Genomic DNA, 13,171 nt, shown 5'->3' with positions numbered 1-13,171 from the left:
AAATCAGATTAGATTGTAATGAGTTTTATTTAGGGCATAAAATCCCAACAACAACCACCGAAGTTGGAGGGGCCGCCCCCCCCCCCAAGACCCAAGTTGAGGGGGGGGGCGGGGGGGGGGCGGTGACAACCACCCAAGTTGGGGGGGCCCCCAAGACCCACACTACAACATTTTTAGTCTATAGCGGCGGACTTATTAGCGGCGGACCCTCTCCGCCGCTAATAACAGGGGTATTAGCGGCGGAGAGTGGGGTCCGCCGCTATTGTTAGCCGTGTTTACTTTTTTTTTTGAAAACATATTAGCGGCGGGCAGTCCGCCGCAACTGCTCCGCCGCTAATACTAATAGCGGCGGACCCGCCGCTATTGCTCCGCCGCTATTAGTATTAGCGGCGGAGCCCGCCGCTAATAGTCCGCCGCTAATGAGTGGGCGGGAAAATTCCCGCCCGTTACATTTGAAAGTATTAGCGGCGGACCCCTCCGCTAATAGTAATCAGTTTTTTAAAAAAATAAATAAATAAATTAATTATTATTATCGGCGGGGTCCGCCGCTAATACCCCGCCGCTAAAATGCCTATATAAACCCCATCAGACCGAGTTTTACCATTTTTCGTTTTCTCTCAAAAAAAAAATCAAACCCTAAACTATTTTCCCTCCGCCTCCCCCAACCGCATCAGCCCACTCCGAAGCCTCCGCCTGCCCAAACCGCCTCCGGCCGACCACCCTTGCTCCGCCACTGCCGCCTCCGAAGCCTCTATTTTAAGGTATTTATATTATATAGATTTATATTTTTGATTTGTATAATTTAATTTTTTGTTTTATGTTTGAATTTTTTTTTGAAATGTTAGGAATTATAATATATAATGTATATATTGTTTTTAAAATTTCGTATTGTGTGTATATATATAAATTTGTGTAATTTTTAGGTTATATAAATTGCAATATATTAGGTGTTTTAGAATGTGTATATATATAAATCTGTGTAGTTTTTAGTATATATAATTTGTAATATTATTATTAGTATATATATATAAAGGAATAGTATATATTGTGTATATATATATAATAATCTGTATTTGTGCATATATATAATAATCTGTATTGGTGTATATATGTTAACTGTTTATATATATATTTGATATGGGTATTTTTCGATTTATTTGTGTATATATTTTCACTGTATATATATATTTTTGATTTGGGTATTTATTGTTTTATTTGAGTGTTTTTAATTCACTGTATATATATATAATTTTGATATATATTGTTTTATTTTGGTTTATATATACACTGCGGATATATATATATATGATTTTTGGTTATATTTTTGAAATATAATGTATTATTTGTATATTATATATATAATAATGTTATTTTTGTTTATATAAGTATATATTATATATATATTATTTTAGTAATATTATATAAGCTGAAAGAGTATATTTTGTATAGTTTATATAAATATTTTATTGTTGTATTTTTTTTTATACATTTTTAAATTATTTTGTGGAATTGAAATTATTTATTAATGTTTATTTGTTGTTGTTATATTATAATTTGTATTTGATGTAATCAATTTTGTTTAGTATATTAAATATGAATTATCATGATAATATAGTGAGAATAGTGAAAAAATTATCAAATATAATTTTAGGATGTAAGTTTTCTAATTTCACATATTTTAAATAAAGAAAAATAAAAACAATGAAAAAAATAAAAAAGTATAGTAAAAATGAATTTTTTAATTTTAATATAAATTGTAATTAAATTAATAAACTTTTATGTTTGGTATTAAGAGAAAACATGTTAATGGAATTTTATTTTGTGATAATTTTATTATTTTAAAAAATTAAGATTAATAATGGAATTAAAAAATTATAATTTAATATAAATTTATTTTATAAAAATAAAGTTTTAATTTTATAAATTAAATATTTCTCAAAAAAAAAATTTAAAAATTCAATAAAAAATTGAACTTTTAATTTTATAAATTAAATAAAAAAATTAGTTTAAATTATAATATATTATATAAATTTTTAAATAATATATTTTTTTAAAATAAATAATTCTTAAAAAAGAGATTAATTATTTTTTTAATTTAAAGTTATTGGTAATTAAATGAATAAAGTTTTTTAAATAAATTAGTTTAAACTATAATAAGTTATTACTTTTTTTTTATATAAATTAATAAATAACATAAAAATTAAAATATTTTTAAAGAGTAATTTGTTCATTTTTTTAATTTAAGTTGTAAATATTAATGAATAAATTTTTTATTTAAATGTGTAATTCATAAAATATTCATAAAATTTTATTAATGTGTAATTCATAAAATATGTAAATCATAAAATATTCATAAAATTTTATTAATGTGTAATTCATAAAATATGTAATTCATAAAATATTCATAAAATTTTTATTTAAATGTGTAATTCATAAAATATTCATAAATTTTTTATTTAAATGTGTAATTCATAAAATATTTCATAACACTTTACAAATTATTCAAATTTGTAACACTTTATTTGTCGCCTAAATTGTAGATGGCGACAATTGATAAGTCTTGGACCAAAATCAGAAATCGTGGTTGCCATGAATTTTGGAATGGTTTACAAGCCTTTTTAGCAATGGCATCAGAACATAAGGATTGTGATGGAAGAATTCGATGTCCTTGTGTGAGATGTATAAATAGTAGGTTTGAAAAAATAGATAGGGTTAGAGCACACGTATTTGATCGAGGTTTCATGCAAGGATATGATAAGTGGATTTATCACGGCGAGCCTGAGGATGTTGTCGATGATGTAGCAGCTGCCGATATTGAATCAGAGGATGAAATGATACCTATTCTAGAAGACTTCTTTCCCCCAACAACAGAGGATGTACAAGGAGAAGATGAACAACCAACCACAAACCCTCAGTTTGATGACTTATTTGAGGAAATTGAAGCTGAATTGTATCCCGGTTGTGATTGGATTTCGTCTCTCAACTTTTTAGCAAAGCTATTGCATTTAAAACTTTTTAGCAGCTGCCGATGTGATTGGATTTCGTCTCTCATCTTTGAAGAATTATTGAAGCTTTTAAAGTTTGCGTTTCCGAAGGAAAATAATATTCCATCAACTTACTACGAGGCAAAATAGAGATTGAAGAAATTAGGCTTGGGTTATGGTAATATCGATGTCTATTTGTATAATTGTTGCTTATTTTATAAGGAGAATGCATCCAAGGAGGCTTGTCCAGTTTGCGGAACTAGTCGTTGGGTTACTTCCGAGAACGGGAAAGGAAAAAAAGTTCCTTGCAAAGTCATGCGATACTTTCCGTTGACACCTCGACTTAAAAGATTATATAGTTCGAGGATTACAGCGAAAAGCATGATATGGCATCATACTGGAAAATCAAAAGATGATGGGGTGTTGCGACACCCGGTCGATGGTTTAGCTTGGAAAGACTTTGATGCAAAACATCCCGAGTTTGCAAGGGACCCAAGAAATGTTCGACTTGGGTTAGCTGCTGATGGATTTAATCCATTTGGCAACATGAGTCTTGCATACAGCATGTGGCCAGTGGTGGTAGCTAACTATAATCTACCACCTTGGTTATGTATGAAAGATAATTATTTTTTGCTATCTACCCTAATTCCTGGTGCAAAATCTCCAGGTAAAGACATGGATATATTTTTAAGACCTTTGGTGGATGAATTAAAGGAGTTGTGGAATAATGGGGTAGCAACGAGAGATAGTTCGACCAACTCGATGTTCACCATGCGTGCTGCGCTTTTGTGGACAGTGAATGATTTTCCTGCTCGTAGTAGCTTGTCTGGGTGGAGTGGTCAAGGTTATAAAGCTTGCCCTACTTGTAATGAAGACACGACATCCATTCGAGTGATCGGGAAGACATCATATGTTGGTCATCGAAGGTTCTTGCCAAGTAACCATGCAATGAGAAGGGATACTCGATTTGATGGTAAAGTTGAAAGAAGACCTCCTCCAAGACGATTTACTTGTGAAGAAATATTATCACAAGTTAATGCTCTCGAACCCCAAATTCCCGGACATCATGAAAATTTTGGGGGCGTGAAACGTAGAAGAGTTGCAGAAAATTGTAATTGGAGGAAAAAAAGTATTTTCTACGAGTTGGAGTATTGGAGCACGAATATTTTAAAACACAACATTGATGTCATGCATGTTGAGAAGAATGTGTGTGATAGTCTCCTAGGAACCATCTTGGATAATGATAAATCAAAGGACACAACCAATGCGCGCCATGATTTAAAGAAGATGGGTATTAGGGAATCGTTGTGGATTTATGAAGATGGGAATGGGAGGCTAATGAAACCGCATGCTCCTTATGTTTTGACTCGTGAGAAAAGACAACTTTTTTGTCAGTTTGTTAAAGGAATAAAGTTTCCCGATGGCTTCTGTTCAAATTTAAAGAGCAAAGTTTCTCCAGATGAGTCTAACATTATTGGGTTAAAATCCCACGATTGTCATGTCATTATGCAGCGAGTACTAGCGGTTGGTGTCCGTAAATTTCTACCTCGTGACACTGCAACAACTATTACTCAGCTGTGTAATTTTTTTCGACAGTTATGCTATAGAACTCTAAATGTAAAAGATATGGAGGATGCTCAAAATAATTTAATTATGTTATTGTGCAAGATGGAATTGATTTTTCCTCCAGCTTTTTTTGACATAATGATACACTTGGTATTGCATTTGCCTGAAGAAGCGATATTGGGTGGCCCGGTCTTTATGAGATGGATGTATCCTTTTGAAAGGTACATGAAAAAATTGAAGAATTATGTGGAAAATAAGGCACGTCCTGAAGGGTCAATTGCAGAAGGTTATGTTGCTAATGAGGCAGTAACCTTTTGTTCAATGTACTTTAAAGGGTGTGAAACAAGATTTAATCGGCTTGATCGAAATGAAGATGCGCCTTCTGTTTGTCGCTATCTCTCAGTTTTTAATTCTCAATCTCGTCCTTTAACTAGCGGACTTATCAAGCCTCTTGATCATACCAGTCGTGAAAAAGCTGAGTGGTACATTCTTCAAAATTCTCCTGAAATCCAAGCTTACTTAGAGTAAGTTTGTTACATTTTTATAAATTATTTTATTAAATTTTTAGTTTTTATTTTCTATCTCCCTCTATCGTATCTTGACATTATCATACTTCACAGTGAACATTTGGACAAGATCAGGCATGAATATAACGACAAAATTTTATGTCCGTGGTTTCACAAGAAGGTATAACGACAAAATTGTTAAGTTTTAATTCAATCATTTATATTCCTCTCATATTAATACATTTTATGTATTTAGATATATGAGTTGCACAAGCTTGGAACTTTACAAAATGGTGATGAGTTACTCGCTCTCGCTTCCGGGTCCGATTACTTAGCAACATTTTACGAAGGTTGTGTAGTGAATGGTGTTCGGTTTATTGCATCAAAGCGAGACCAAAAGCGGAAGACACAAAATAGTGGTGTTACTGTTGCTGGAACTGAAGGGTTTAATTATTACGGCACACTTGAAGATGTAATCACTATATCTTATACTGGTGCATATACAGTGTCATTGTTTGAATGTAAATGGTATAACACTAATCCATTAAGAAAGAAGACAATCACTGAAAATAATATAACTAGTATAAATACTCGTGGATATTGGTATCAAGATGAACCGTACATCCTTGCTAACCAGGCGAAGCAAGTTTTCTATCTTGAAGATCCACTCAGAGGTCGCGATTGGAAGGTTATTGAAGATATTAGCCATCGACAAATTTGGGACATTGCTGACAACGAAGATGAGACTGATGTAGATGTTGTTAGTGATTCTAACTCTGCCAATTTTGTGTTGACGGTTGATCTTGGAGAGTTGATTATGCAATCGAATGAACCTCCAGTAATTGTTGAATCGTCCGATCAGTTAGTGGATTCTGAGATAGAGAATAATGAACTTGATGAAAATTATGTTGCTGAAGAAGTAGATGATTTACTAGTTGAACATGTAGAGGATGAAAATGTAAACTTAGTGAATGATGGAAATGATAGTGATTCTTCAGTGTAACTTTTATTTTGTAAACATTTGTTACTAAATTTTTTTACAATTAAAGGAATATTTAATTTCTTTCGTATTAACATTTTAAATACATATATTTCAATTATGTGTTTCACATTTGTGAATTCTTACATTTTTTTCCGTCTTCAAAGTAAAGTAAAATGTCAGCTACGTTAGCGACATACCACGGTGGGGATGGTGATGGCAGGGATCCCCCTGATCCTTCTAGGGTACCGTCGTCTTGCGAAGCAGGTTTTCATATTTTTTGAAATCTACAATTGTTCTGAATATAAATAGTGAATGTATGATTTACTAATAAAATTATTTTTCCCTCGAATATGTATAGACCCACCTCCGGTCAGAAAGGGTCGTGGGGTTGCCGCAAACGCTAATCTCGAAAAAAAAAGGAGAGAAGCTGGTAAGCCCTTACCGGTGGAGGTAGATCTTGAAACCGGCAAAGTTGTTGGCACTGAAGCAAGCAATTATGTTCGATTTCTTGGCCAACAAGTGAGCATGTTGTGCCCGGGTGGTCATCTAAATTTTTCCGATGTACCCCAACAATACAAGGATCAAGTGCTCAATCGAATTAGAGTGAGTGATTTTTAATTATTAAAGGTTGTAATAATTTTATGTCCTCATTTATAAATTAACATAATTTTAAATTATTTTATTACATAGTACTATTTTGATATCGATGGGAATCCCCATCGAGACCTACTTATGGGGACTTTATATTCGGTGATGGCGGAGCGGTATAGTGAGCGAAAGACGCTCAGACACAAGCATTTCAAACAACATTACAAAAAACCAGAAGATTGGGACACAGTTCTCAAATTCCCCCCTGACTACTTGAATACCGAGACTTGGAAACCGGTTTGCGAATTGTTCGTTAGCGAGGCATTTTTGAATCGTTCAACTAAAAATAAATCGAATCGGCAACTAATGAAATATCCAACAACGCAAGGCACAAAATCGTTGGCGTCCATACGCCACGGAATGGTATGTATTAATTCTTTAATTGTTAAATGTTTCATTAAAAAAAATTCTTTAATAGTTAATAATATTTTTTTCTTATAATAAACTAATTTAATTGTTTATATTTGTATAGGGGGGTCCTCCTGGAGAGCATGTAGTTGAAGCATGGAAGGAGATCCATGTGAAAAAACCGTCTGGAACTTTCGTTAATTAATTAGCTGCAAAAGATTATGTAAGTGATTAAAATTATTTATTATTAAAATTTATATTTTATATTAATTACATGTTCTAATAATTTTGATTTAAATAGGAGGAACTGATCAAGGAGCTTGATAGGAAGCGACTGGAACGACAATCCCAGAGCGATGCCGGACCGAATACGAATACGATGCGGTTATCAGTTTGACGTTATGGAAACTGTTCTAGGCTAAAGATCTGACTATCAAAGAGGCGTGGGTAAAAGGCTCAAGGGCAAAGGAAAGAAACCAATCCCTCAAACTCAATCAACGGTGCCTCCCCAACCAACTACTGAAATGATGAGCACTGTGGCAGATATATTCTCAGCTATGCGTGCCACTTGGGGGGTAATTTGACGCTTGAACAACGTGCCCAAATATTTAACCCACGCTTTGACAATTTCATTCAAACGTATAGTCAGTCGCAGTCGCCTGGTGGTTCGTCTTCTCAGAGTCATGCCGCTCCTCCGGAACAGCAACAACAACCTCCTTCGCAACCACAATTTCAGCCTTCCTCGCAACAACAATTCCAAAATTTGTCACAGCAGCAATTTGAAATTTTTTTGCAGCAACAACCCCAATCTTTTCCTCAGCAGTTTCCTCAGCAGCAACAACAGTCTGCTCCGCCAATGGGAAATCAGTTCTTATACCGAACACCGTCTGAGTCTCCTTCGCTCGGCTCAAACTTTGCTGATTTTGGATTATTTGGGAGTTCATCGTAGGAGAACCAATTTTTTTCAACTCCCATTTTCAACCAAGCTGAACTCGGTAATTTGACGCTGGGTTTATCATCAGACCAAGCGTATGTGCCTTCTCCGCCACGGGCTTCGGGGACTCGTACCGAAAATAATCCAGATCAAGACTTCATAATTAGAGACCTGAATGAAGATGTTAATGAATAATTTATTTATGTTTTGTAATAATTTAGTTTAATTTTGAGACAATATTTTATTAGGATTAATATGTTAAAGTTAATTACTTTGGAGACAATTTTAAATTATTAATAAATTTTATTAAATTGTTTTAATTATATTAATTAGATTTATTTATTAAATATTTAATTATTTATTTATATGTAATATAAATAAATTTTTAAAAATAATTAATATTTTTTTTATTCTGGTGTGTTGTAGCGGCGGAGCAATAGCGGCGGGACCCGCCGCTATTGCCCCGTGTCGATCTCGAAACACGAAACCGACACGGGGCAATAGCGGCGGGTCCCGCCGCTATTGCTCCACCGCTATTAATAGTATTAGCGGCGGACCCTGTTTTTGGCCGCTAATACTATTAATAGCGGCCAAGCAATAGCGGCGGACCAATAGCGGCCGAGGTCTGCCGCTATTGCCCTTTAGCGGCCAGATTGTGGACCAATAGCGGCCGAGGGGCCCGCCGCTATTGCTCCTTAATGTTGTAGTGCCAAGTTGGGCGGGGGGGGGGGGGGGGTAACCCCTCCTTCGTTTTCAGTAACTATGGTACAATGTCGATGTCCCCACATACCCTTGCGAATGTCATTGTTCTTATGATAAAGTCGTGACTCGTACTATGAAGGTGTAGGGGTGAGGGTATACCCGTAGACCAACCTTTTGGGAGGTAAGGGGTAGTAGTATATACCCCCTAGACTAACTTGGCATGTGGGTGCGTGGTGATTTTTCATTCCGCTTACGAAGGTGTTAGTCCATTGTTTTTCCTTCTCGGAGATGCCCACCTTACTTAAGCTAGGGGTAAGGGTGACTGTACGCTCAGACCACTCTTCATGATTAATGGTCATGACTTTACATATTCTTCATTAATTTAGTCTCGGTATTTTTGTGCCACGTGTTGCTACTCTTGACATGTCATCGTCGCTAAAATTTGGGTAAACAATATCGTTTTCTAATCTTATAATTTAATAAAATTAAAATAACAAAATAAGCTAATTTTAAAATAAATATTGTTAAACAATTATTATTTTAAGAATAAAATAATAAAAAATGATAATATTCCAAATTATATGTCAAAATATCTTAAATAGCCTTTTTTAAATTTCTACAAAAATATCTAGGTTGTTTAATTATTTATAGCATTATTTATAAATTTTTGATAAGTAAAATGATATAAAATATTATTTTCAAACTTATAATTCATAAATAATAAAATATTCACTAAATAACAAATTTATGAATTTAAAAATATTATGGTTAAGATATCTATAAAAAAAATATCTAGGTTAATTTTAAATTTATAATTATTTAAGTTGTCATATTAAATAATTTTAATATAATATTGATAATGTTATCTTTTAATTTAAAATATATCCAATATTAAAATATTTAATCTTATAATTAAATAATATATAAATATTAACAAATGAACAAATTTTTTAAAATCTGACCATAATTTAAAATATAAAATAATCACTTTTAAATTTAAACCTTGAAATATCGAAAATTAATAATAATCTATTAAAATTAAAAACTATTAATTTAAAATATTGGTATTTAGATTTAAATATTAAAAATAATATTTTACATTGATATTTGTGGTTTGAAAATCAAAAAAATTCAAAATTGGTGGAAAAAATCCCCCAAAAATCGAATTTTGGTGCAAAGCACCAAGGCTGCCCAAGACAGGCTGCATGCAGCCAGGACGCGTGCGGGAGAAGGACTTTGCAGGGTCCTTTGTGTGGCAAACATCGACACTTGCAGGGTTTACACGGGTAGGATGCAGCCTGGTTGTGTCCAAAGGCAGGTGCACCCGAGTTTCAGACAAGGTTTTGTCTCCCAAACGCTCGTGCACGAGCACCTTGTCCGAGTGCTCCTGTGCGTGCGATTGAGCCATGCTCGACACCTTAGACCCGGTTTTATAAAACACAATAACTTTCTCAATTTTTATTGGAATCTAGTTCCGTAAAAACCAAAGTTGCTTAATTTTTCACAAGGAATCCAAATAAATTTTTGGCTAATTAGTAATTTTTCCCCCTGAACTTTGACATGTACTAAACCGTGCCCCCTGAACTTTTTTGGCCGTTAAAAATTCCTCCCGAACTATTGAGATTGTTAAATTTAAGGACTTTTGTCTAATTTTAGTAAGAAAATTCTAACATGGATGAAAGTTCAAGGGGCATGATTTAGTACATATTAAAGTTTGAGGGGCATGATTTGGTAGATATCAAAGTCTAGGGAGCATGATTTAGTACATTAACAATCATTGAGACAGTAAAATTGAATAAAATTATTAATTCCTCCTTGCGCCACTATAAATTCAAAATTGCACTCTCAATTATATAGAACGCTCTATATGTACCAAGATATAGATACATTATGACTATCCATTGTTACAATCCAAATACTTTAAAATCCTTTATAGATGATCTACATCGAATAGGGATAGATTTTACCATTCTACCCTTCAATGTATTTTATCCTTAAAATACTTAGCTACCTATAAATGATATTTCAGTAAACTAATATAACTGAAATGAGATCTCAATTATTTATCTCTATCAAGCCAAGCTCGAAAGAAATCATCGTTTTACTTCTAAATACTTATAGAAGCTATAGATTCTATATCTATGATTAGCGCTCCCACTCAATTGAACTACCATGTCCTTAATCTGTATGTCACGAGAAGATCCAATTGGTCGACTTTAACGAATAAATTGAAGAGCATAAATAATACAACTAAGATCGAACCTAACCATATCAGGATTAAGATCTATAGACTTAAGATCAACCAGTGATGTTTACTTAGAAAGATATAACGGTAAGTTTATGATATCTTATCTAAGATCAATATTGGTAAAATCTAATGTATACTCAATACATCCGATACTAGTATACTTTGCCAATATTCTAGAAAGGACATAACACTTATCCACGGTGTAAGTATACCTTATCGTTGATTATCATGTCAGTCTAAATCTAGTGTAGTGACAAATCATGAGACTTAAATTTTTAAAACTACAATCATGATTATATTCTACTGTGTTGACAGCACTATAATCATGAATAAATATATGTTTTGGACTTAATAAAATTTATACATTAAGCATATAATCATGAAATAAATTATGTAAACCATGCAACATAAAAAGATTTCTGATCTTTTATTAATTAGTAAATCTGATTATATTGAAATGAGTTTTATTTAGGGCACAAAATCCAATAGACCCGTCAACCCTGCACAAGATAGGTAGAGTCGATCACGTGGGACTCACACGTGTATCAACATTTGGGAAAATACGAAAAGTCTCCATCCGGATAGGTGTTCGCACGAGGACATGGGGGAAAATATTATCCTAAGTTTTACCCACATGATGTGACAATCACATGCGGTCTCATTTAGCTGACACTTGGCATAACATGGGACTTTTGAGCAGGAGCGTTCCGGGAAGTTCCCACATAAGGCTAATATCATTATTTTATTGCATATTACCTTTTATAAAGTATCTAGCCAGATCACCAATATGATAGCCATTGAGAGAGAATATCAACATACCCTTCAAGATTGCATCTCTTCAAAAAGACAAGTCTCAAACTAGCCGAGTTGTCAACACACCGGCCAGGGAAATAGATCTCATTAAGTCCGGGCTTCAATTTTCTTCCTCAACAAACTCTAAGAATATCTACAATAGAATCCTGTAAATACGAGTTTGACTCTTCAGCCCAAAAATATAGGAGTTTCAAACAGATTGTAACTGCACTCTAAAATATAGAGATATTTACTATTTGTTGCTAACTTTAAGGAATTAATTGTAACAATCTTTCTCCTATAAATAGTTAGTGAATTCACATAGGGAAGGGGCCGAAAATTATTATCGCGACTCTAAGAGCACCTTTGTGAACATTATTCTCTGTAAGCATCTTGAGAGTTGTAGCTTATAAGTCATTTTGTCTTCCTTAGTAATCTGCACGACATTATCTCAATATCAATACAACTAAAGGAGAAGTAGGTTATTATCAATATCTAAGAGGCTGAACCTCTATAATTTTTGGTGTTCTTTCTATTTATTTATTATTTCTAACTATTTATTGGTGACTAATTACTGTTTATTAGACTTTGAGTCAGTTATAAAATTCTCCAGTCAACAAGTAAAAGTTAAAAATAATTTTTATAATATAATTTACTTGGTAGTTTATAAAAAAATATTTATTATTTTGGCTACAAAATAATATCTTACTACATATATAAATAAATTTTATATTAAATTCTTTTATATATTTAAGAAATGATCTTCCTCTAATGGTAGAAAAAATAGTTAGAGAATTGAAAAACTTTTATTCACTTATATGTAATTTTTTTGGTGCATGCACATCAACTATTTGATGAGAATGAATATTTGCTTGAAGTGTAGATAAATCATTTGGTAGCAGAAATATTTTGTTATAAGTGTTGTTCATTAAAAAAAAAATATTGATTCACATGTATATATAATTTTGTAATATTCAAAATATATCTTTGATTAAAAAAGTATACATAAATAAAACAATATGTATTTGTTTTAAATTGATAACGTATATTAATATAAAAATATTTAAAATTCATAAAAGACTAAATAAATAAAATACTATCATTTAAGATTGAGGACTTTATATTTTTCTTTTAAAAAAATAAAAGTTTAAGGACTAATTTGTTAAAAGAATAAAATTTAAAGACTAATTTATCAAAACTTATATAATTTAGAAACTAATTTTTTTTTTAAAAAAAAAATGAAGACCCAAAACCTATATAATCTAAGAACATACATTACAATTAACTTTCTTTAATATAATTTATTTTATTTTCTTTCTATAATTCATTTTATTTTCTTTCTAAAATTATATAAAAAAAATATTAAAAGATAATAGTGGTGCATAGCATCTTCTTATATGTCAATAGTGCTATTAGTCTAAATAAATATTGTATTTCATATAATTTAATAAAATAATTTTT

The 13,171-nt window shown here is 32.3% G+C and overlaps 1 protein-coding gene across 1 annotated transcript; it reads left to right on the top strand.

Annotated features, from left to right (window-relative positions):
* The first annotated feature begins 2,624 nt into the window (after positions 1-2,624).
* On the top strand, positions 2,625-7,272 carry LOC133034436 (uncharacterized). Its single transcript, XM_061109523.1, has 6 exons — positions 2,625-3,125; positions 3,207-4,563; positions 4,675-5,074; positions 5,171-5,237; positions 5,313-7,049; positions 7,159-7,272. Exons 1-5 carry the CDS (start codon positions 2,625-2,627, stop codon positions 6,057-6,059), a joined length of 3,072 nt encoding a protein of 1,023 aa, XP_060965506.1. The 3' UTR covers positions 6,060-7,049; positions 7,159-7,272.
* Positions 7,273-13,171: the final 5,899 nt, after the last annotated feature.

Source organism: Cannabis sativa, chromosome 2 (genome assembly GCF_029168945.1).
Source record: "Cannabis sativa cultivar Pink pepper isolate KNU-18-1 chromosome 2, ASM2916894v1, whole genome shotgun sequence".
In the NCBI taxonomy this organism is placed as follows: domain Eukaryota; kingdom Viridiplantae; phylum Streptophyta; class Magnoliopsida; order Rosales; family Cannabaceae; genus Cannabis; species Cannabis sativa.
The sequence above is the reverse complement of the archived record's forward strand: the minus strand, read 5'-3'. Positions and strand labels throughout refer to the sequence as shown.